This window comes from Callionymus lyra, chromosome 3 (genome assembly GCF_982586985.1).
Source record: "Callionymus lyra chromosome 3, fCalLyr1.hap1.1, whole genome shotgun sequence".
NCBI lineage: Eukaryota > Metazoa > Chordata > Actinopteri > Syngnathiformes > Callionymidae > Callionymus > Callionymus lyra.
This window is the reverse complement of record NC_141820.1, coordinates 37042085-37068576: the sequence shown is the minus strand read 5'-3', so window position 1 is coordinate 37068576 and position 26492 is coordinate 37042085. Positions and strand designations below refer to the sequence as shown.

Genomic DNA, 26492 nt, shown 5'->3' with positions numbered 1-26492 from the left:
CACTATTCGTTGTGTTAACTTTAACACAACATAAAAAAGGATGTTTTAGTTGAAAATCCAGGCTTTGGCAATGTGAAGTTATGTTGCTTTGAACATATTCACCATAAATGCGTCAAAGTAAGAAAGAAATGGTGATTCGACAGTATCGACTACAACTCCCGGCGTGCCTTGCGCAGCTCCTCGCTCCCTCCGCTGTTGTAAAGGGCTCAGAGCTGCAGCATGTCAGTCCAGGCTGCGGCAGCGAAAATGGCAGAGGTCGAACTCAAAGACGTCCCGGCCAGCAAAGACTCCCCGGCCGCGTCCCCGCTGACACCCACCTCGGAGGGCAAGAATGTTCCCCGGAGTTCTCCCAATGAGGCCGGTTCCTCCGCCGACGTGGAACCGTCCGCTAAAGCGGCGGAGAGCAGCCCAGGCTTGCTCACTCCGAATCCAGCGAAGCTGCCGCAGGCTTCGGCTATGAAGCGGACGGACCCGCAGCAGAACGGCGGGGAAGCTTTCGTCAACCGGGACGGCACTGTGGCCGAAGCTCCTCGCATGAAGAAGGTAAGACATCCTGGTCGACTGTCCCGGCTGTTGTCGAGGGACCGCGGCGGCATTGTGTCGATGCTAACAGGCTAACGCTCCGGCGTTAATAACGGTCTTCTCATGACACTTCGTGAGACTTTAAGACATCTAAAACTCTTAATAGCTATTTATTCAACGACCACCAACCTGCCACTTACTGCCTCGTGTTTTTTGGATACTTTCTTGTGAGCGTTAAAGTTTTTCCTTATTTGACAACTTTTTTAACTCTTACTCCTTCAATGTCCATAAAATAAAGTAGTTTAAGTGAAACTGGTGAAATGGTAAATGTGTATATATATATATATGAATATTTAATATTATGAGTTGTTTTCTTCCTTTAGAATACATACACATGCCAATTAAGTACATTTGGAATTGTGAATAAATAAAGAGTGAAATAAATTCACCTGTTTACTTAGTTCGCTACACAATGATCTTGGTAAATGTAATTAAACTCTATTTATCTGGGGTATCTCAGGTATTCTAAATGTTTCCAAAAATGGAAAATAAACATTGTGCTGCTAATAAAACACTTCATTTTGTGACCAATGAAATGCAGTACAAATGTTGTTTACATAAGTATTTCCAACAACATTTTCAATACATTTAAATATACTTAGTTTTTTAAGCTTTGGCTCGAGTTGGGTAAATGTTGGTTTAAATTGTCAAAATAAAAGGATTGTTCTCCTTCTAACTCTGTTGTATTCATTAGGTGCAAATAACGGACCAATCAGAGGCATTTTTAACCATGATGCCTTTTAGCTCAGCTCTTTGCTAATCACTTTTCCAAATTCTGTTATAAGCAAAAACACTATTGATTTATTTTATTATTATTTTATTTTTTTGTCAGCTGCTTCTTTTTATTCATCCATTTAAAAATGACTGGCGTCAGCACAGAGGTCACTATGGATCAATGCTTCAGCTTTAGAAGAGCTCCATCAGTTACTGTACAATTTACAAAGTTATTAATCTTCACTGGGGCTCAGTACATTGAGTTCACACATTAGAGTGTGAATACTGAGTTTAGTTTGGGTCGAGGCTCTTAACTGACCCAGGATCAGAGTAACCCCCACCACTCCCTCCCTCCCTCTTGCTGCTCCTTAGCAACCGTGTTCAAGTGGAAACTTATCGCCATGTTTCTCACTCTCATGTAATGGAAGAAAGTCCAGGAGTTTGATAAGGCATGAGATGTATATAATTTGGTCACATTTGTCTGCAGGTTTCCACAACAAGTGACCCAACAACAAGCTAAATACGATAGAAGATGTAATGCCTTATCAGAGACTCATTACTTCCAGCAACACACCTCTATCATGGTAGGATCATCTGAGTCTGGTCTCTCTTGATTGGTTGAGTTATGTATGGGAGATATAAATATATATTTTTTATTTTTATTTTTTTTAAAGTTTATTTGGCTTTAGTGAGGTGTTCAGTTGGAAGATGGAAGTTGCTTTAGACCATTTAGAAATGTAATTTAAACATCTGACCTTTATACTGTTATGTAGAAGTGTGCATTTTGCATAGGCGTGACCTTGGGATATATTTAAGAACTGACCAATTAAAGCCTTTTTGTTAGTGGGATTTTTGGTACTAGATGCCTCTGGATTCGGTTATGAGATGTTTTTTTGGCAAATAAAAAGTCGAATAGTTAGTGCCTGACTGTTTTCTAAAAGGCAACAGTATGCCACAAGTAAAAATAAAAAAAAAAACATTCCGCTCATCTAGTGCTTGTGTATATTATTATATTATTACTATTATTGATGATGATAATGAAACGATACTACAAATTATACGACACTGACAAAATGACAAGAAGCATGTACCCCCTCACAACTGACACCAAGGAAGAACTATAGGATCAAGACGGCTTGTAGGTTTATTATATGAGTTACCAGACTAGACTCTTAAACATATCTGGGGTGTAGAGGAAAGTCACTACTCATACAGGACCAAAATACCTTGTTAAAATAACCTATCTTGTAAATGGATGAAGCGAATGTCTGTTTGATGGTTTCATCTCAATATTAAATACAATGTAATCCTGTAAAGTGCATGTACGATAATGTTCCTCTTTGTAGAATGTCACTTTTATTATTATTCTGATGATCCTCTTCTATTGTAGAGTTAGATGTGATTAAATATGTTGGAGAATAAATCACGTTGACTTCATTAAATGTCTTCAATAAAACTGTATTGAAAGTTGAATGTTTTCGCTCAGATACGTTAATAGTATATTATATTGAATGTGTTATTTTTATGATATCATTTATTTATTTCTCTTCTATAACAGAATAAGAGGTAATGATGTACAACATTTGGGTAGTGGGGATAACCATTAAAAACGTTTGTATTTATTTTGTGGTAAAGTTTGTAGTCTTTAAGGCCTTGACGCACCGTGCCGATTAGGTAGGTAGAACTTTATTGATCCCTCCCGAGGTCTCCATCAGGGAAATTGTTTTTTTCCAATTAGATGCAGCAATACAGCAATTATTCATAAAAATAAGAACAAGAATAAAGGGAAAGAACAAGATTACACAATGTAAATCTGGAGCCCACACAGTCCCTGTGGTGTGTCACCCCGAGTCGGGTGCACGCGTTCAGTCGGGAGACTGGCTCAATGGTCAATCTGATTGGTCGAGTGCTAGGTTTAGGGACTATTGTAAACACCAGATAACACAGACCGTTCTCGACTAGTCTCTGAGCATTTCCGGTTTTCACTTCTCTGACGTCAACACGGTGCAGCGTCACCCGCTGTCGCACATGCGCCGAAAGTACACTTTTGCTAACGGTCTCTTTGGTGTGTACGAGGCATTCTTTTGGAGAGACGGGGCCAGACTACGTCAGACCACTCGACTGCCCGACGGCGTCAGCTGACCGACAGTCGGCGCGGTGTGCCAAGGTTCTGAGTGGTAAACGATTTGGCTAAATTGTTCGACAAAATTCCACACTGATACCTTCACTTCTATACCGGTTCCTAATTTATTTTTATTTTTTACAATATTTATTCTAGCCTTATCAAGTCTTGATCACTTGATTACTTAAGTGTTTCCCAGAACCAAAGTTTGGTACACAGACTTGACAAAGGATGAGCTGAACAAATGCTCTTTGCTGTTCCATCGACACTCGTACTTTCTCCTTTGGTGATGAGCTGCATGTAGGCGATCAAAAAAACTAGATCAAAATGCAAATAGTTAATTGCAGCCTAGTCTCTCTTGATGGGGTGTGAAACTTGGTCATCCATAAGAGACTCTAGAACCTCTGATATTTTTATATCGAAATAAACTAGTTTTTTGGGCATCTTAATGGAATGTATACTTGACAAGGCCCTGTGCAGGACCAGAACAAGCTGGTCTGGTTGCTTGGCCCGATAACTTGACGGACAACATTTTATGATGTTTATACGAGTCTTGTTTTTCATACAAACTAAGACTCGAGTTAAGCTTTGTATTGTTAAACATCACTGATCTGATCCAGCCTCACACCCCAGCTCGGGCTCTGAGGTCTGTGGATCAGAATCTACTGATGGTTCCTCGAAAACGGTTCAGGACCAGAGGAGAGAAATCCTTCCAGGCTGTTGCTCCTAAGCTTTGGAACGATCTTCCTCTCTCTCTGTGTTTGATGGATCTACTGACTCCTTCAAGAAACATCTGAAGACTTTCTTATTATATGTGACCCTGATCTTAAAAAAGCGCTATATAAATTACCTACTTACTTGCGTCCTTTTTGAGTTTGGGTGATGTTTCCCTTCACTATTGTCATTATCATGTTGTCAACAATGTCCACAAGTCCATTATATGGATTTAACTGCATGTCAGAATGTTGTTCCAGTCCAGTGAGCATCCACAGGTCTATCATTAGCACGTTACTCGACCCTATAGCTGCATCCAGCACTCCTCACGTAGCATCTGTTGACTCTTGCTCATCCAGGAAGTGAAGCAGCAGCCAGATTTAATCCCAGCCTTTATCGTTGCCGCCACATGACTGGATTAAAAGACCGGTCATGGCCAGATGTGAGCTTTGTGATGTGGCACTGGGCTTCACTTTCACATTCTGGGTAGTTCAGTGGCTGGACAGCATTTTGTAAATATCCAGATGTTATTCCTAGCCTCTTACATTCTCAATGAAACCAACTTCAATCCCTAGAAACGCTCTTTACACTTTCATTGACTCCATTAAATCGAGGATGTTGTTTATTTCACAGAATTCTATTACTACAATTTTAGTTTTTTAGTTTGCCATCGGTTGTACACCCTGGTTTCATCTAACACATTTGCAGAGAAGATACTGGTGACTCCGAAAGTCCTGTGGTTAGTTTGGGTTGTGAGTACTTGCCAGTAAATGGATATATTGAAGTATACATTATTGACCAGGACAACTGTCTTTGTCAACATTTTCTTTGGTTAACAGTAGGCTTGTCAAGGGTGTCCTCGCCCCCCTTATATAAACTGTAGTCTGACAGCTAGTTGGCATAACAACTGTTGAGGGAATAATTAGAAGTAAATAAATGATGAATTGCATTTCACTCTCAAGTGTTAATGTTATCCATAGAATCTGGAAATACGTTCTTCAGAAAATGAGACTTGAATAGCCATTTTTTTCTTAAATATTTCATTTTTTAAACTTATTATAACCATGTTTGTCTACCAATTCCAAAGTTGTGAACAACACCCTGAAATATGGCCATTTTGGGAAAAGGTCAGCAAAATGATATAAGGGCTGTGTATTGGCAAGAATCTGGCTATAGAATGTGTATCACAATACAGGGGCAACGACCCAATGTATTCCAATACTGTAAGGATATATTTGTTCTTGACTCTGGTCTTGCACAATTTACAGGCTACATGACTCATGACAAAGTTGCAACTGCTTTCATTTATTTTGAAAACCAAATGTGTCCATATATCAGCTTTAAAAGCTGCTGGAGTTGACAGTATCCTCTTGTCCACAGTTATCACTGGGATCACACGGGATGTCAATGTTCATTTAGCCCTGGAGGATGGAGTGACTACTGCCATCTAGCGGCCGGAGGTTTAATTGCAACACAAAAAGACAATGGCCTGAATATTTATCCTAATCCTTTTTAATAACCGATACAGTGCTGTAGAATATTGATACAGTATTGTGGAAAGGGTGTCACCATATATACATTTTGCAACAACCCAAATACTATATTGTGTATCTGTCTCAGAACTAATTTTTCATTTGCATAATAAGTTCATGGAATAGATTCACAATTTCCTGTTTAAATACAGGTGCTTCTTCCAGGATTCCAGATGTTTGAGTCCAACATATGAATAAACTATGTCTAAATAATAACGTATGTTTCGCTCAAATTCCTATCAGCTGTACTTTGTCAACGACAAAGGTTCATAACTTCATATCAAACTAGTCATGTTAAAATTTAAATGCACAAGTGTAGCATTTGGCCAGGATCCAGATTCTCCTGGGAGATCATTTAATCACTTCATACCAACACAACATGCCTTTAGATGTCTGCATGTGACTCATCCAAGCATCAGACGTAACATGCTGAAGAAGAGTTTTGTTAGTTATTGACTCACTGAGTGTCCGCTCAAACATTGCCAGAGGCCTTTTGACGGTTCGCTGAATATCTGACCTCCGTGTGCGACCGGGTTGTTTGGATGTTAAAGATTGATTAGGGAGTGAACACAAGTATTTTAAGATAAGACGGGGCTGATTTGGTGGTTAAGAATATTGTATTACCTTTGCACTTTTCCAAAAGACTGATTTTTTAAATTAAGGGTATGTATTTTTGTGGGAGAAAAACAAAGAAACTTGGGTTCTGCAGCAGGACACTCATCCATAACTCATGATTAAGTCCACCTCTTCATGGACGAAAAGAAAATGATAGTGACCTAGTCAAAGTCCTACCATAAATCCTAGTGTGATGCTGTGATATTACCTAAAACAATCTATTTAAAAACTGCATTTTGTGTTAGTTTGAGTTGTATTTGCTTGCATTTTTTTGTGGCAAACATGCAAAGGCTAAAAAATCAGTAAAAGGGCAAACACTTCTTCACATTAATATTGGTTCTCAAATGGTCTTCTGAGTAAATTTCCTTCATGAAATATATGGTACATCTGTGATGGGACATCTTGGGGAATTGTTAAGCCTTGTCATCAGTAACTTGTTTCTCTGTGTTAACTGCCATGAACCAGTGTCGGTTGGTGAATCAGTGAAGCAAGCGAATGGAGGAAAAGGACCGTGTTCCACATTGCACTCCCAGTTTACACGAAGATCAGAGGCAGTAGTGGACGCTGAACTGCAGCGTGACCAGGAATGTGGCTCTAAACTCGAGCTCTGCTGCATTAACAAAGAACCAACATTGTGTTCAAAAAGTGCTGCATCACAATGGAGCCTAAACAAGATCCCGACCCAAGCGCATGGCTGCTTTGCTTCCGGCGATAAACCAAACCTTTAAATCCTGATGTCCAATGATACTGAGGCTTGGATGTCTCTGCATAGCTTTACACAGACACTCCACTAATATTTGAAGGAGATGCTGGAATATCCATAACAACACCCGGGTTTTATGTAATCATGGGGATCACATATGCTTGTTAAGTGTTGGGGAGTTTTCAAGCCTGTCAATATAGTATCTAAAGTGTTGCATTCCATAGTAACGTTTTTATAGATTAACAGGAAAACGTTATTTCCACCTGAGAAACTACAGGCTTGTGACCTAAGGGGATTGTTGGTGTCAGTAACTGATACACTACAACCTGTTCATTCATCATTTAAGTAAAATTAAACACAAGTTTTATATTAAACCAGGAGCACCGTGGAGCTGTCAAAGCTAGAGACCCCATTCCATTCAAAATGTTCTTACAAAATTGTTAAAACTTGTGATTAGCCAAAAATCTAAAACTGATCCAAATCTCCTCTGGACATCAGCAATGGCCTGATAAATCCAGTCTTAACCTCTATTGTCTCAATGTTCTCCTCCCTCGCCAAAAGTAGTTGGGGATTATTCAAAAGGATTGCATGAACTGTATTCTCTTAACTCGTGCCTCTCTGCACCACTATGTTTCACATGTTTTCACCCCACTCACAGTGAATGAGACAAATGTATAACTTTCTGTAGAGGAAAGCTTGTTTATGGACATGTAGCAAGATGGACGTTCAATCTCTGTAATTAGACTTCTAGTTCTGTCTTTTCAGACCAGAATCTTTGGTGTTGACCTACGAGGTGTTCTGTTGGACCTCAGCCCACATTGTTCACTTGTGGAAACTGACGTTTTTTTGTTTTGCCCTCTCGTTGGAAGTATATATGAAGGTGTTTGTGCATCATTGGGATTTATTGAGGTATATTACATATCGGTGTTAAAAACAACACAGGGATGCTAATGGCCACACTGTTAATGTCTCAAAATGCAGCGCTAAAATTAGGTTAACAAATGTGTCTGGTGTTCATAGAACCTCTACATTGAGTTGAAGAAAACAAATTGCCATGGTCATCTAGCTCAGTTCTAAGTAGGCCTGTGGAATATATATCGTTTTGTGTCGAAAACCGGTGTTCATTATTTAATTAAAAAACTTTTTTTTTTTTTTTTTTTATATACCGCTATGCCTCCATGCATGGCATACAACTTCAGCAATGTGCACTGTAGGGAAGCCTTTCAGCTGGGGACCCATTTCACTGCTGCACCACAATATCACAGCATGTGCAAAGTAAACTTTTGACTTTAAAAGGACTAGTTATGAGTAAAAGGGCAGGCAGTGGTTTCAGATGAAAAACTCTTATGGTCCAACTCATCAAGGATATAAATAAGTAAGTAATTGGAAATAACCATTACTAACTTACTTATATCATGCATTACAATTAATCATTTGGGAAAAAACTCTCACTACAAATTGTATTAAAATTTTGCTGAACCACCCAGCCCTTGTGTTAAGTGTGTTTTTTAAAGTGTTCTTAAACGATCATCCCATCATTTATTTTTATCATCTCTTCTTTAAAAAAAAAAAATAGAACAGGAAGCACAAATCAATATGACCGCTTTGGTGCTGGAGTGCAGGGAGGTCGTTGGTGTCAGCATGGAGATTAAATTAGTCCTGATTTCATTTTTTCAGGTTGTATCTTGTCAACGAGCGATGGATAAATAACTCTTGTTGACTGGAGGTGTAGATAAAAAGGCCAGACCCAGTGTGAGAAGTTTAATTTGTTACTCATCTTCATTACTCATTATCACTTTTTGTCAATCTTCTATGAATTCCATGCACACACAGTTTGCGACTGTGTTACACATTTGCTGAGTTCAACAAAAAAATGTGTTAACATCTCAAATTAGGTAAATAAAAAATATTATGGCTTGTTTAACGTTTTGTTTTACTCCTTTTTCCAAACATTTCTTTTTGGGGTTACAGTTTGTCCTTTTGCTCAAGTTGAATTATGATTAAATAGATGCTGATCTAGCTAATGTAGATGTACAGTTATGTGTGCTGACTGTGCAAAGTTTAAATTGTGCAGAGAGTATAACTCGAGCATGAACTCATGAATCAGATATTGGTTCAGCAGCAGCAGGTCCTGGCGGAGGTTTCCCTACTACATTTGTACACCTTATCTTTTTGCACTTGTTGACTTGGCTATGTTAAAGAGCACATATTTCCACCATGTTTGCTTCTGACGCGGCTAAACACGACGCCCCTGGCTGTGTTTGTGTACACAGGCACGTGTTTGCCCACTGGTAGATGCATGTGGCGCCTCTGGCTGTCAAGTGCCTGCATGGTAACGATATGCGTGCATGTGAGCAGTTATCTTCATGCTAATGCACAAATCGGCAAGAGCGGTGGTGACATCATCAACTCCCTGACCCGGCTAAACTTTATACGAACCTTGCCTCATGTTTGCCGGTTCCTGCTGTAGTCCAAAGTTACAAGAGAATTCCTAGTGTATTAATATGCATTGACTGGATTAATGGATACAGATATGAATTTTTTTTTTTCTTTAACATAAATAATCTTTCTTATATTTGTTTTGCATTTTTAACAATCTGTTTGTTTTTTGCTGACTATGATGATGCAATTTGGCTGCCTGAGAGTCTGTGACAATTGTTGCTCTTGTTAATCTCTTTGGGTTAATCTTTTTTTGAGTTTGAGTTCAGTGTGAGTTCAAAAATGTTTGTTTGATCTTGCTTCGGTGAAGGTAGGCGGGACAGACATCAGATCGGCCGAGGTCCTCCACATCGACACAATGGCTCGCTCTGAGGCTTTTGTCCACAGGAACTTTCTGCACCGTTTCTACACTTCTCTGCTGCCTGTGTGAGTGTGACATGAATCAGAGCGTGGGAGTCTAGGAACAGCTGCCGCTTCCATTAGCTACTCGTGGATCCTAGAATATCGCCCAACACGTCACAATATACTTTTATGACACTAACAAGGAGTCGGTGTCACGTCAACCACTTACTCACACGCACGACCGCGAGCGCAGCCTGTTGTTGTGCTGACCACTCAGAACATTATGTATACCTCTTTAAACCTTGTGATTTGGTGACATTCACACCTACCCAGCATTAGAGTTTTTTAAATATATTTCCAAATCAATGCAATAACAATCTATACAAATAGTTGGTGAACAAACATAAGCAGAAATGCAAAGACAATTACCAGTGTTTCAAACTATTAAATATTTAAGCAACAACTCGTTATAAATAATTATGTTAAAAGTCAAAATCTATCTATTCAAAATGACACGAAGCCACTCGTCCATTCTTAAACCAAAATACTGGGAGGCCTCTGGCATCCTTTACCTGCACGTTCTTCATTTGAGAAATGTTGTCAAAACAAAGGGTCCTGAAGATGCAACTTTTATTTCTTTTGAGAAAACTTTAATATATTGTGATTGCAAGAGATACTAGCCATTTTGCTAAACATTTCAACTAGCTCTCCTGGGAAATAAACTCGGGTTCCCAGGTCACCTGAAACACAACATCTCTTTGGAGGAATGTGTCCAAGAAACATCCAGAAAAGATGTCCAAGTCCCCAGATAAGGGGACTGGATTCTAATGCAGGGATCATGTTTCTACTCTACCTTAATTACTATGAGATCATTAGTGATAACTTTACAGACTTTCATAGTCTTATACAAGAGTATGAGTAGTTATCACTAATAGTCTATGAATAAAATTTAAGATATGAGTTGAACATGTATAGCTTGTATATTATAGGAACAACCGCTGGTGGCCATTGATTCTTTTTTCTTTTTTTTCCTTTTTTGTTGAAACTGCATGTAAGCTGGTAGAATTACTAGGTTCCCTGAGGAAGAATTGTGACAGTCTGGATCACTGTAAACCAGGAAATATAACCGCATGGGGGATGGCAATTTTAACACAATTCTATTCTCTGAGAGAATGGCTAGTGTCGCCATCACCTTCACTCTGTACTCAAGGTTGTGAAATTGTCCTGGTGTTCCTGCTGGTGCTGTGATTCAGGCTGATCCTCACTGAAACCTGCATGGTTCCCAGGCCTAAGGTTGCCGAGGGGGAGGGGCGTTTGTCTCTTCCATTTCGGCTTATGTCAAGAGAGAGCAGAATGTAGCAGAGGCGAGGGAGGCTGATATGCAAGAGCTTCCATCTGGTACTTAACAGTTACTGCAGCCTTGTGCTGCAGCAGGAGTTGAAAGGTTCTGAATTTACATTTATTACAGAGCTCATGTTTCTATTTGTCAAGTGGGGTTGTTTTCGACTTTGTTGAACGGTTCTATCCGGGTGGATTTAAAAAAAAAAAATAGAAACTTAGAAGTGGGACAGAAGCGCTATACAAATAAAAATTATTTGCTTACTAACTCCCACTTCCAAGATGACTCTTGTAATGCCATAGTGTCTCATGCACGTACTTGTGTTGGCTATGACAATGCCTCCTAGGTTTATGTCTGAAACAAATGTTGAACCATAGAGGGCTTCTGTATAGGAAAAAAATGTGTTGTAGTACAATTTGTTTTTTTTATTTTGTTGACTATAGAGTTTAAGAGAACCAGTTGGAAAGAAACTTACTCCAAACCAATCAAAGAGTTGAAGAATTCTGGAGATGAATCTCTTCCAGTTTGTCGTTACCCTCTGAATTTAGAAATTAAAGCTTTGAATCATTTTTGTCTCTTCCTTTGATAGTCCTGGTTGGCTTTTCAAATGATTTTCTGAAAGCTACAAATCGGTAACTTTCAAGGATGGTTGCCCCTGAACAAAACCATGTTAAAAGCATTAGGTTTCTACTGCCGTTTACATGCCCTCTACAGTAGTTTTAGAGTTGATATCGCCACGATTGTAAAAGCGGTTTCTGGATTGAAGTCTCCTACAATCAGTGGCGAATCATTAACATCTTATCCATTACACTCTCATTAATGTGCCTGTTTCCACATACTTGACTGCTTATTTCAGCTCTCCAAACTACTTGTTCTAACTTATCAGATGCCAGGTTTTCCATCAGACGCCGCTTATTAATTAACCTGGACTGTCGGAGGAAGATGGATGAAACCTTTGTCGCGCCAATATGATCTGCTTTGTAAACCCTAGTAAGATCAACTTGGGATAAATGCTAAAAGCCTTAAACTTTTAATCACTTTTGGAGGTTTTTTTTGTTTACAATTTCAACATCATGTCTAAGTTTTTGTGATGAAAAAGTAGAAAGTTTACAGAAAATTGAACCCTATACGTTTGAACCATAAACTGACACGGACCCCAGAATTCCAATAAACTGAGGCAATGGGCCAAGTAAAAACTCACACCAAGAGTGCTGTGAAGCAAAGGACTTCATGCAACACTTGGTGAACAATGGCGAGAGATGGCAACAACACTATCATATAAGTCTCTGACTGGAGTTTTCAAGGCCCCAAAAGTCTTGTGCAAAGGGTGTGAGATATTGATCATGATGGCTCATGGTTTTGCCAGAGCCCTCCTCTCTAGGATGGCCTCGATGGAGTCTAGGGGACGGCCACAGACAGAAATGTATGTATTACTTATGTTGCTCAAATTTGATGAAGGTAGATCTTTTGGACTTAATCTTTTTGAATGCAGATTGCGATCCGAAAAAGGGTGGGCACCCCTGCATTAGAGTTTCACATGCTTTGACAGTGAATGATAAGTCGATAGAATAAAAAATCTTATTATCCAATATATTATATGTATATTATATTATATGTATATTACATTACAGGAAGCTGGTCTAAAAGGTTTGGTGATCCGGTGCTGCAGCTGTCATGTGTTGCAAGCATCCAGATTCTGTATGTTGGCTTTAGGCTGTGCGTACGCACAAATCCAATCAATGTGGAATTTCACAGAGATGTGTTCTTCCCTTTCCACACACACTTGCTCCTGTGAAAATAATACATGCTCCTGTTATTAAAATGAACTTTCTTACACACACATTTATATTGCGTTCACGTATTAAAAGAACGTTCTGTTTTCATTCACATATTCGCCATGTGATGGCGGTTATATAGAAATGTGTTTTTCAGGACGTATGCCTGTACACATGAGGGAAAACAAGCTTTTTCTTTAACTTGCCCCTTTTATTTGAAACCGTTTACCTACAATTTGATAAAACTCGCTGACATGCGGGTGATTCTGTCTTACAAGACTGACATTGGTTGGCTCAGAAATAAACTGAAACTGAAAGATCCCACTAAAAAAAATTATGAATGCGAGTCGTAATTTTGTTGATTATATTATAAAAACAATTCCTGCACATTTTTTAAAAATCGGCAAGGGTCATAGCAAAGGATGTCTGTGTATGTCAGCTTTAATGTTTGCAGGAAACTTGCTTGTTTTCACTCTTTTCCTTCTTGATATAAAACCTTTTTTGTGAGCATGTATTCTTGTTTCATGAGGCCCCTGATTACAGTTCTCTCGTACAAAAAACCTATATAGAGCTAGTGTACAAGTACATATAATGTAGTGTAAGATGTATGGACTGTTTTGATTCATGTTTCACTTTAAAAGTGAAGAACTGAGGAGCAACCATAACATCCCAGATTATACTAAAACAAAATTTGGTTTAGCATAATGATTAAAACTAGAGGTCTCATTTGTCATTGGTTTCAGGGTAAAGTATTTTGAATTAATTCCACTGTTGTCTACTGAGCTACTTCACTTTCATTCATGAATAGACAGTGACAGTAATCACATCATGTGCTCTTTCACTCTCTCCAAGTACCGGCTGTTCTGAGGTCAGAACTAACTACCTTTAATCTTGTCCCAAAAAACCTCTCTTAAGCCCCCCTCTCCTCAAATTTACCCACTTTCCCTTTAAAAGACACGGTAAGCTGCGTTAGCTAACCTCTGTTTACCCAAACTATTGCTGTGCTGTTTTGTCGATTGCATGGAACACAAAGGCATTTTTATCCAACCTGACATCATCTTGCATTTCTTTGTGAAAGTTTCGTAGAATATATAATGTACTCGCAGAGCAGGGACGTCATATGACGTGAAAACATGCAGAGACCAAATGTGAACAGTGTTATCTCACACAGATGTAAAAAATATTAAACGTCCATATTGTCGAACATTTGAACATAACAATGACTTCTTCATGGACGGACAAGAATAGTATTTGGGCATTTTAGTAACGGCTTCATTTTTTTTTTCGACTTGTGTCATACAAGTTTGTCTGACATTTGAAAATATTTCGATCCAATAAATTACTGGGGGTTTTTTTGGGACCATATGTCCAATGATAGTCATCACTGCAAGTGTTTTATTATCAACCAAAACGATACCTAGATGCGAACTGGACATGCTAGGTATTTAGGAGTTCAATATTATACTTATCTGTTATTCATTTAATCCACTTTACTTAAACGGTTCCGATGTTGCCCTGAACTGCATGAATGTTTTTACGTTTATTTGCATCAATTACATGTTGACGCTTCTGATGAAGTTTCCTGAATGTGGAAAATGCAGCACTAAAACGGCAACAATTCAAGATTGTTTAAGCATATCTAGTCAAATACAATTATAAAGGGTCACAAAACAATTGCAAGTTCACTAATCTCCATGTACTGCAGTGATAAGAGTCACATGACACTGTTTTCTTCTCCAGATCCAGTTTGCGGACCAGAAGCAGGAGTTCAACAAACGTCCCTCCAAGATTGGCCGCCGCTCTCTCTCCAGATCCATCTCGCAGTCCTCCACAGACAGCTACAGCTCAGGTAAGATCCGTTTCCCCACACAAAAGATCTTCAGAGTACAGCGGCCAGTACTTTTGGACTAGAGTTTTGTTTTTGCTTTACTGTTTAATTTTCTCCACTTGGAATTTTCCTTTAGCTTTAGGAAACATGCTTTTTATGTTATTTCATTTCAGTGCCTGTCATGAAAACCAATCTTTTCTGAGTTGTATCACAAAAGCTTTACAAGGCATTTATCATGGTCTTGAAGTTATTTGATTGTCGTCAAAATGAATATTGGAGAACATTTCTAGAATGTGAGGCAGGAATTATGGCATCTCCTGGTCTTTTTGAGTCATTACTGTCATCAGTCTTCCTGTGCTTTCTCCCATGATGCCTCTGTCCCACTGTCAGTCCAAATGAGCTTTAAGAAGAAGAATGTAACTTTAGACTCAGGATTATGATCCAATCTTCTCCAGCACAGTGTGTTCTTGAACTTGCATAGTTTCGGGAGAGAACCTCTGAGATCTACAGAAGCTCCATCAACTGAAGAGAGTCGTGACTAGAGATTGTGAAGCCACCGATGAAAGCTTCTCATTATTTAGTGCTTGTCACTCAGGAGCAGACAAATCTTGAGTTTACAACAAATTGCGTGCTCTGTGCAAGTGATTCATGGTTATTGTGTTTCCATGTGATTGTTCCTTTCTGTCTGTGACAAACAAATGTCTGGTGACCTTTCATAACAAAGAAATGATGAGTCGGCACCAGCACAGCGTTCAAGGACTAGACAACCTATTTTCATACATTTCTTTAGAAACCTGCTCAATACTAATGTGCTTCTCCAGTTTAAATGTTTGTGTTGCATACTAAATGAGGTGTGATTGTTCTGATGAGACACTCATGACAACAAGTGTTTTGCAGCGGCGTCGTACACAGACAGCTCTGATGACGAGACCTCTCCTCGAGACAAGCAGCAGAAGAACTCCAAGGGGAACGGAGACTTTTGCATCAAGAACATCAAACAGGCCGATTTCGGACGCAGAGAGATTGAGATCGCTGAACAAGGTTTGTTTACAGATCTGGGCCAAAGCCGCCTCGTCTGTGGCAGTTATTAACAATTAAAAAATTTTATAATGAAAAAAACATCAATTCGTTTGTGTGTTGCAGAGATGCCCGCTCTTATGGCTCTGAGGAAACGAGCTCAGGGAGAAAAACCTCTTGCTGGTGCCAAAGTAGTTGGATGTACTCACATCACTGCTCAGACTGCAGTCAGTGCTTGCAAAGACACACACACACACACAATGACACACACAGTGACTCAAGTTGAAAATTACTATAGACCAGAATGACAAACACACACTGCCTATCCAGTGTGTAATAAGATTTCTCACAACATTTACTATGAAGCAAAGACAATCTTGACACACAAAGACTGACGACCTATATCCTTCAGAAATAATGCACATTTCACGAATAGGAAACTCGCACAATGTTATGGAAGTGCTTACAGGGAGACATGCGGAAAATGGTTCATCCGGTGATACCGCTCTAAAAGGAATCATACAAAGACACTGAACACACATTCGCAAACGGTGACATCCATAGAGGGACATAAATCAGACGCACACTAATGGATGGTTATGGACATTCACACTTGACAGACTCAAAACCCACATTTAGACACAAACACAAACTTGTGTGTCATGTCTTTCCAGGTCTTGATGGAGACTCTGTCTGCTCTCGGGGCGCAGTGTCGATGGGCCGCCTGCAACATCTACTCCACACAGAATGAGGTGGCAGCCGCTCTGGCAGAAGGAGGTGAGACGCACACGCTTCCTCCAGAACTGTTCTGACAAATGTACTGTGGTCTCCTTGGCAACAGTCTTCTAAAAACCAGCTCTCATGTGACTGTCCAGGCTTTAGTGTGTTTGCGTGGAAGGGCGAGTCCGAGGACGACTTCTGGTGGTGTATCGACCGCTGTGTCAATGTCGAGGGCTGGCAGCCCAACATGGTGCGATTTATTCATTCATTTTTTATTTTTTTTTAATAAGTGGTGTAGAAATATATCTGGATCTGTAAAACTATAACATCACATTTGAAAGAAATAGCTTCATGGATCCATCATAAGAATGATGAAATAAAAATGTACACGTACACGTTGAATAAAACAAGAGATGTCAACATTTGTAAATGTACAATGACATTCACTTAAAAACCTGACATTTCGGTTTGAAAATGTATTTAGTTTTAAAAATGAATAGAGGACAATTTAAAGCGCTATAGAAGATCATTTGGTTAATTCAAGACATTAATGGAATCTTAATGTTTTGGCAACAGATTCTGGACGATGGTGGCGACTTGACTCACTGGATCTACAAAAAATATCCAAACATGTTCAAGAAGATCAAAGGCATCGTGGAGGAGAGCGTCACTGGAGTTCACAGGTCACACTATCACTTTGAATTTCTCAATAGTCATCAGTGAATTTAGCGGCTACTGTCTTCTCGGCGCCATCTGGCGGCAAAGATGCGAATGATCATACCAGTGTAATGTTTCATTTTAGTTAGGATGAATTATAGACCAGAGATTTAGAGTTATTGTCAATCATAATTTCTCGATTATGGGTTTTGTCACTTTCTTCTGATTTTTAAGGTGATTTGCCAGCTAAGACTAATTTTCTCATCTTTTTCATCAGTTTATATTTTGTAACTAATAACCGAAGTTTATTTCAAAATGACAGAAAACAGTTCAATTTATATAGTATGTTTTCTTCCAAAAGTGATGTAGAGGCATTAAAAAGTTTGTAAATATTTCAAAGACATAACTGGTTTGTAACCCCACCATTCATTTATTAAGGGACAGTCCCTTGAACGTTGCTTACCACTCGTCTTCATTGAGAACCGTTTTACAATATACAAACTTGACTGAAGTTTTCTTTTTTAAACGCATTTGTAGTCGATAATTCATGAAGATGTCATGAATATGCTGTGGCCTAAAATGGGAAATATTTGTGTTTCTACGTGTCATTGTTTTACACTAACCGCAACATTCAAATCAGTCAATTTCCTGACTGACACTAGAGCAGCAGTGCCATTAGTGAAGCAAATTGAACTCTATGCAATTGTATATATCGTGCAGCCAAAGTGAACTCTTGATAAGAAAGTGTATATTATAAATAAATGTCTTAATGTGCTTTCACAATAAGACGTGCAACAAAACAATGAGACATGCTAAACGGGGTTATTTACACTGAGTCATGTTTATGCACACAGGCTGTACCAGCTGTCCAAAGCGGGAAAATTGTGCGTCCCCGCCATGAACGTCAACGACTCTGTGACCAAGCAGAAGTTCGACAACCTGTACTGCTGCCGGGAGTCCATCTTAGATGGGTCAGAAGCAGGAAAACTTTGTCAGTTTTATTACCTGCACAACAGTCTTAACCAATGTTTTATTCCCAGGTTGAAGAGAACCACTGATGTCATGTTTGGAGGCAAGCAGGTGGTCGTCTGTGGCTATGGAGAGGTGAAGAGACTCAGTTAGCACTCTGTTGGAAAATCTGATCTAATCATTCTTTTTATAAAACATCTAAAAGTACCTTTTCATATTTCAAGGTCCGTTTTACAGATATCAAGGAAATTTATAATCATGTACTACAATCTATTACAAACTATAATAATGGTAGACAAGTTGGAGATGTTTTTAAGTTCCTATATATAGTCTCTAAGTCGCCACGACTGATCTGTCACAGCAGTCACGGTGGATTCTCCGCCGGTGAGATACTACCTTAACTCCCTCACATGTCAATGGGTTACTAAAACACTTGCCTCACAGTTTCTGCTAACTAATCAATCTCCTGTTGGCCTTCAGGTGGGAAAAGGCTGCTGTGCCGCCCTGAAGGCGATGGGCTCCATTGTCTACGTAACGGAGATTGACCCCATCTGCGCCCTGCAGGCTTGGTACGACCCAGTTACTGGTCATCGTGTGCTGTTCCCCATCTCACTCTCATCTCTCTACAGCATGGACGGGTTCCGACTGGTCAAGCTGAACGAGATCATCAGACAAGTGGACATTGTGATCACCTGCACAGGTGAGGCAGCAGTTGAACTTTCACACCTGAGTTGACCTCTTCAGCCTGACACTGTTTCTGTCATTGGTCTGTAGGCAACAAGAATGTGGTGATCCGGGAAAACCTGGACCGCATGAAGAACGGGTGCATTGTCTGCAATATGGGTCACTCCAACACTGAGATTGATGTGGTGGGTCTTTGTTTGTAGTCATAAAAAAAGTTGACTATTTTTCTAAGTGTACGAGTACAACTTACTAAACGCAACATCTTGAATCTGCAGAAGTGAATCATAGATTTTTTTTTTTTTTGCACCTCTGTCACTGCTTAAATGGGTGCATTTATTCCACACACTCCTAGCATGAGATCCGTCCCTTTACTCCAAATGTGCATGCATGTAACTATATATTTGTACCCATAAAACACAAGGTACACATGTGTAATTGAAGACTTGTAGTTGTAAAATACTTTGTCGCTACGTCTTCAGGCTTTAAAATAAAAGTCTTCAGACAAAACAACATTGGATGCTCTCAAATATAAGGAGCCTGAGACATGACATTGTAATTTAGCGTGGAAAACTAGGTGAGCGCGCACTTGGTACATGAGATCCCACGAAAAAAATGCAGATGCACTATGGTTTTGAACCAAGTGCTAAGACCTGAAATCTACTGACTGAGCCAGTGAGGTTGATGATGCCATGCGCGCAATTGGAGAATTGAATACAGAATTAGACCTGAATAGTTATATTTTTACCATGTCATGTCTCGGGCTCCGTATATTTAAGAGAGTCTAATGTCGTTTTGTCTGAAGACTTTTCTTTTAAAGCCTGAGGAAGTTCGATCTGATGGATGTTTTGGTCTAAAGTTGTTTATAATAGCTAAAAAGTCAAAGTAGGGAGGAAGTGCTGCAGGAGCTGATTCACATCACTTGACTGATGAGAAAGAGGAGAGTAACGCCTGACTTGAGGAAAGTTAAAGGTAGTTAACTTGAAAAAAGTTTTTTTTAAGTATTTTACGACCACAAGTCTTCAATTACACATGTGTACCTTGTGTTTTATTGTAACAAATATATAGTTGCGTGTATGTGCATTTGAAGTACGGGTACAGATCAAATGCTACGAATGTGTGGAATATATGCAACTATTTTAGCAGTGCTCGAGGTGCAAAACGAATCTGTGACTCACACCTGCAGATTCAAGAGGTTGTGTTTAGTACACGTCTTCAATTACTCATGCGTACCTTCTGGATTACGAGTATGAATATGTAGTTGCGTCAATGATAGTTAATAGTACGAGTACAGATCTCATGTTACGTGTATGATGGACTTTTCAAGTCAAGTTCTTTTATTGTCAGATATGCATGTATTAAGACATACAGCATACAATAAATTGTGGTCCTCTCTGACCCATGATGCAAAACATTAAAGACATTAAACACTTAATACAATTAAAGACTTAATAGTTAAAGACTTAAACAGACATTAATTAAGACATTCAAGAAAATAACAACAATAACAAATAAATAACCAAAACAATTAAATAATCAACAAACTTACATAATTAACTTATAAACAAAAAAACAAAGAACAAAGTTAATGCACAGATAAAAAGCAGAGGTGAGATTGATGGCACCCGATCTGACTTAATACTTCCATCATTTAACCCATCACATGATCGCTCAAGATGACAAATGTATTCCGACAATATACATGTGAGCACAATCAAAATACTTTATGAACCTCAATCGGTTATTCTTGGACACCTTTACAGGCAGGGGTCAAGAGGCCAAAAGTTGTCACCACCTTAGTGAACATGTTTGTCTCCTGCAGGCCAGTCTCAGGACTCCAGAGCTCACTTGGGAGAGAGTTCGATCTCAGGTGGATCATGTGATCTGGCCTGATGGGAAGAGGATCGTACTTCTGGCTGAGGTAGGCACGCACACACATGCACTTGGGTACACAAAAGACGATATGTACATAAATAGGCAGATGGATTTCTGGAAAAAAAAACTTGGATGCGCACAAAAGTACACACAATCACTTGCACACACATACTCATTACAGTCCTGATATCACGATAAACACGCACAAGCAAGCACATAAATGTGGGAAAACGGGCACACCGGTTCACAGGTACACATGAGCATGGCAGTACACACACAGAGAGCACACATGGATGCAACAAAAGTAAACTAACATAAACACAGGTTCAATGGTCCAATTGAAAACTGCATGTGTACATGTATACATGGGAGAAGGGGAAACACACAAACTTGAGTTAAAGATGTGTGGGGTCTCTTGGTATTAAAGCTGTATTGGAAAAGGTTCAAGATTTTGATGCAGGACTGAATACATGTTGAAGAAGAAGCTAATCTACCTTTACCTGCAATAAAGTTTTCTTAGCAAGGTTAAAATCATCAGCAAAATTGAGGGTCTAACTGTGACAGAATGAGGGCAGCAGTGACGCACGCACGCACGCACGCACGCACGCACGCACGCACGCACGCACGCACGCCTCCTCACCTCTGCTGCTCCTCACACTCAGATCATCACTGACACTCCCCATCCTGAAAATAGCACATCAGTTGTTTGTGTCCTCGCGTTGTTGCTACCCATCAGTATGATGTGACACTTTTCTACAGGGTCGTCTGCTGAACCTCAGCTGCTCCACCGTCCCTACCTTTGTGCTGTCCATCACAGCCACCACCCAGGTAACTCCCTCTGGGAGAGTGCTCAAAGCATTTCACTGTAGCATTGTTGTGTCAAGCTGTGAACATTGAAACTATAAAGACGGAGCTAATAACCGTGTGTCTTCAGGCTCTTGCACTCATCGAGCTCTACAATGCTCCAGAAGGACGCTACAAGCAGGATGTCTACCTGCTGCCCAAGAAGATGGGTGAGGATCCCAATATTTTCTTTGTTGGCACTGTCTTTTCAGTCTCCCGAAAAAGGGAAAGTAGAGTTTGTACATTACTCAAGAGCGGAAGACCTCATTTGGTAAGGATGTACTAACTTTTGTTTCCCCGCTAGATGAGTATGTGGCCAGCTTACACCTCCCCACCTTTGATGCACATCTGACAGAGCTCAGCGACGAGCAGGCCAAGTATCTGGGTCTGAACAAGAACGGACCTTTCAAGCCCAACTACTACAGGTACCACAGACCCCTCCAGCTCCAGACCTGATCTCATCTTAAGACTATAATCAGCCAAAACTATCCACTTGTGGTTGGTATCATCAGAGCGTCTTAATCATCAATGCCCCCTAGATACTGCGTTCATTGAATCCAAAGAATGATGTGCTTGGAACTATAGAAATGTATGTTAAAAGCTTTCCCAAAAAAATCTAATCTGGATCGAAAACTCAAGAACAATCAATGAATACATCTTCCGAAAATAAATAAACAAAGCTCAATCAGCAGAGAATATTACCATCTTTTTAGAACTAAATAAACAAAATTGCACTATAAAAGTGTCTTTAACAAACTACCTGTGCTACCGATACCTGTGCTTTTATACAAACTGAACAACTTTTAGCCGTCTCTTGAGATGTAGCTTAAACAATGGGTCAATCTCCTTATGTTTTGGATAGGGATGTGCATCTCTCCAATATAAGAAGATTTGATACACAACTAGATACATGGGGTACATAATAAATCTGAACAATGAGCTGCTACTGAGATTCAGTTTGTCCTGATGAATGGACTCAAGTTTGTTTTTCTCTTTTCTTATATAAAGCACTATTAACTCTAAATATATATATACATTAATACACATCATAAAAATTGTATTACTATTATCATTTCCGCAATGCAGAAAACTAAATAATAGCACATTCAAAATAAAACGATTGTTTCTCTTCCACCCAACGTGAGGCCTGTCTTTGTTGCCAATGCTGTGGGGGAATATAGACATTTCTGGTCTAGTTTCACTCACCTCATAAGCTGTCAAACTCTTTGTCAAAGCGGATGTAAACACAGCTGACTGAGCTGGTCTCGCGGACATCTGTTGGTTTGGAAATAAAACGCATGTGGTTGAAGTCTGTCCCTCATCCGTGTGGACAGACTTCGTTTTTGCAGCCCCGGCATTACCCGGACGAAGGTGTTTAAAACCACCTCCAAACCCGTAATGAGAGTTGGCTCATATGTTACTCACACAGGCGGAAACACATGCACGCTACCAACATCATTCTCAGAACGAACCACAGAAACGTCCTCCGTTTTACGTTTTCTTTAATTCCCATAAACTCCTTTTGAAGGAGTAGAGGAGAGGAGAGGAAGGAGCCCCCGGGAAGATGCCTCGCCGCCTCTTTTGGGCGATCGCTGTCGAGTGCATCGCATAGGAGACCCATGTTGTGTGCGAGGGAGGCCACCTGCATCCCTCCTATATGCTCTATTGAACAACATCGGCATCAACCTGTCTTCAGCTCTAGGCAGAGCTACAGGGCGGCCTGGTCAGAGCCGAGCTCCAGGATCCTGCGTCCGAGGGTTCCGGGACCCCGCGCCAACAGTCCACCCCATCCCCACAGAACACATCCGTAGGTTGCTACAGGAGGACCCACAGCCATGGGAGAGGCAGACCCTCTCAGCACATAGTCCCAGATCTCAACCATTTTTGGGCAGACCATACCCAGATTTGCAGTTTTGCGAGCCTCCTCCTTCCCGACTCCGAGTCCACGTGAAACAGGGGCAGTTTGACTGGGAGGGCTAAGGGGGGTGGGGGGTCGAACTCCATGCGGTTTGCAACAGCGGTTAAGAGGCGTGGGAGGATGTCAAGCGGATAGACGGGGAGTTAGGATCCGTCTTGTAACACCGCCGGTCGTCCTCCTGATCATAATCGGCCCATGATCTGGGCAGACGAGGCAGCGTGGTTCGACAGGCCTTGAACGCTTCCCGGCGCTGTTTAATGTTCTCAGGAAGATCGGCAGGCCACACAATCCGCCATCACGTGATTCGGGCCTAGACAAAGAAAGCAGAGAGCATGTGTGTCCCCCCTCTCCAAGGGGGCATCACACGTGTCATGCATGCACATTTATCTACTTCAATGTTTATGATTTCACTCAACTTTGTTAGATCACTTGCCAGGAGCTTTCTCGCTGAATTGAAAAGGAGGAAGTGCGGTGGGGATTCCCCACTTTTTATAGGAAGTGGCCTGCACCCAACTGGGTGGCGAGTTCATTAGGCTTTCTAAGACGATGCATGGTCTCGAGGGTAAACCAGTAGAGAAGCAGTTCGAGAGCAGAGCACCAAATGACATAGATGTTGCTCTTATATCAGCGAAGCTATGCGGGGCTTCCAGCTGTATTGCTGATACAACAAACCAATTTAGAACTTTGTAATCAGGCAATCGACCCATTCGTAGTACATTTAGATCGGTCCAGGGGCTTGTGTATCACATCTTTTAAGTCAAAACCGATTTCCGATTCATATCGGTAATTTGTTACATCCCTAGTTATGGCACACATTTATGACATTAAATCAAACTGGTAGACTCTGGTGCCAGGACCCCCGTCTGAAAACAAAAATAGTGTTTATAGCTGTGAATTTTATCCATTTAAAAACACTTTCGACATCAAAATGAAATTCTGTGGTTAAAGGTAATCGATGTAAAAAGTATGAACTCTAGACAAATTATATTTGTATTGTATGTTGCTTTTGTCATTTGTGTGAAGTTGATAAATATATTTTAGTTTTCCATTTTATAGTAATGTGTTCTTGTAAAACTTAAGTTCTTGAATCTGAGAGAAGTGAAGGAGAATCATCCTTTTTTTTTCTTTTTTTTTCTCTCAAAGGTATTAATCCAGCGATGGACTGAACATCAGAACCACACAGACTCGCAGAGAGGAGGCGCTGGAGAACGGACTCAACTCATCTGCTTTGTATATGAATGAGGGGCTGAGCTTTGGTTCGGCTCCTTTACTCTTATCCGGCAAACATTTCTCGCAGCCCTCACTTACACTCGCCTTCTTCTCTTGCTGTTCTTGTGTTTGTCCAGTTGCGCGTCCATCCTATTTTGCCATCGCCAGATATTTTATTGTTTTATTTCAACACTAAGTCTACAAATATATATATAAATACATAAAAAATATAAATGCTTCACAAAAAAAATGTTAATCAGAGACTTTTCTTTTGGTGACGGTGACTTTTTTTTCATCATATTTTTTTCTACTTGTATCATTTGAGGGCGGGGCTAAATAAATTGGGCGGGTGTTAGGTAGGAACTCAGGGTCCAATCATATCGTATTGATTTATTTGTTATGATCCTTGTTTTCAGGCTGACTGTTTTTATTTCTCTGCTAATGTTTGTCTGTGTTAATGTTAAATATTTGTGTGACAATTCTCTTCTGGCTGATCAATGCGGTGGCCACATCCATTTTTTGCATAACGCAAAAGTTAACCTGTTGGTTTTGCAAAGCTACCTCCCACAGTGTAATATTTCTAAATAATCGTAATTTGACTTCAGTAGTCTGGCTGTGAACCCACAAAGTTACCAAGGTAAAATAGATTTCCCTGTCTTCAAGATATCGGTTTAGGCAAACTCACACTGTGCCATCTCCGAGAATTTTAATTTATTCTTTACATCTTTCGATGTTTTGCTGCCTCACGCGAATAATCTACACTCCTTACTTGAACTCAAGTGCAAAAATAAAGGCTAGTAAACATCATCTTTCTGACAACAAGAAATAGCACAACAGTTTATCAGGCGCTCCATTTCCTGTTCAGTCTCCTCAGCGCCACTGATCCCAGCCCATGTTTGTGTGTCTAAATTTCAGTCGTGTCGTTGTTGTTGTGATCCTCAAACTTAAGTCTTATTTTGTGTTTTTGCAAGTTCGTCATGAGGCGTGGCCTTTTCTGAGTGATTCCCGAAAATGATCTAAATGTCTCTATAAAGATTGTGTGTAAACTTTTTTCAGACATGGTTGTTATGAGCTGCCTCAGGATGTTGGCCTGTGCGCCGGGGGGCGTTCATAACATGCTGCGGGAGCGCGCTCACACCAGCATCGTATATGTATATAAACTCTATACAGATATGAACACCTGTAGAAGGACGACGAAGAATCATCTCCTGTATTTATTGTTTCCTCTGATCTGTTTTGATTTGTGGAAAACAAGATGACGTTCGACAACGAGCAATAATTAAAGAATTCTGTAATCTGATACGAATAAAGATGCAAACAATTCTAATGCCTATGTCTGGTTAATGCCCTCATGTCGCTTCGTCCTGAGATGGTTACCCAGTACGTTACTGTACTAATGCTTACATCTGCAGTTTTCAATTGACTGTCAACACTGTAATTGCAGTTGGGCCTGGCTTGTATTATAACTGTGGTTCTAGTATTACCTATTTATGAGGACACATGTAGGCACATGGTTACCCTTGTAATAATGCTTAAACCATCAGCTTCGTTCATAGATGTTGAGTGGCAGAATATTTAAAATGTGAAAGTACATTTTCTAAAGTGATAAGTAAATTGACAGAAATACGAGCGCGGTTTAAAGTGAAATGTAGGATCAAGTAACCAAAAAAAATAAAACCAAATCCGTTTATCATAAATGTCCCCTGAATTGTGTACTGAGAATATTTTTCCCATTTCATCATTTTTAATCTTTATTAAAAACCTCTCACTTGCATCGAGCGTCCTTGGCGATTCTACCATCGAGCTAAATGTACCGAGTGACTGCCTTCCCTTGACTCCGCCCTCTCAGGGCGACGGTGGATCCTGAATCGAACACACCAGCAGGGGGGGTTGGTGGT

General features: G+C 40.1%; 1 protein-coding gene across 1 annotated transcript; it reads left to right on the top strand.

Annotated features, from left to right (window-relative positions):
* The first annotated feature begins 203 nt into the window (after positions 1-203).
* On the top strand, positions 204-25921 carry ahcyl2b (adenosylhomocysteinase like 2b). Its single transcript, XM_087787785.1, has 17 exons — positions 204-543; positions 14618-14726; positions 15603-15746; positions 15849-15949; positions 16397-16499; positions 16598-16692; positions 17019-17125; positions 17954-18070; positions 18140-18203; positions 18549-18637; positions 18698-18768; positions 18843-18937; positions 20572-20670; positions 21384-21452; positions 21559-21637; positions 21772-21892; positions 24529-25921. The coding sequence occupies exons 1-17, from the start codon at positions 220-222 to the stop codon at positions 24533-24535; spliced, it is 1794 nt and encodes a 597-aa protein (XP_087643911.1). The 5' UTR covers positions 204-219; the 3' UTR covers positions 24536-25921.
* The last annotated feature ends 571 nt before the right edge of the window (positions 25922-26492 follow it).

Coding starts and splice junctions, on each gene's coding strand:
- ahcyl2b (XM_087787785.1), top strand. CDS start 220: ATGTCAGTCCAGGCTGCGGCAGCGAAAATGGCAGAGGTCGAACTCAAA. Junction 14,727..15,602: donor CACAGACAGCTACAGCTCAG/GTAAGATCCGTT, acceptor AGTGTTTTGCAG/CGGCGTCGTACACAGACAGC. Junction 18,769..18,842: donor CATTGTGATCACCTGCACAG/GTGAGGCAGCAG, acceptor ATTGGTCTGTAG/GCAACAAGAATGTGGTGATC.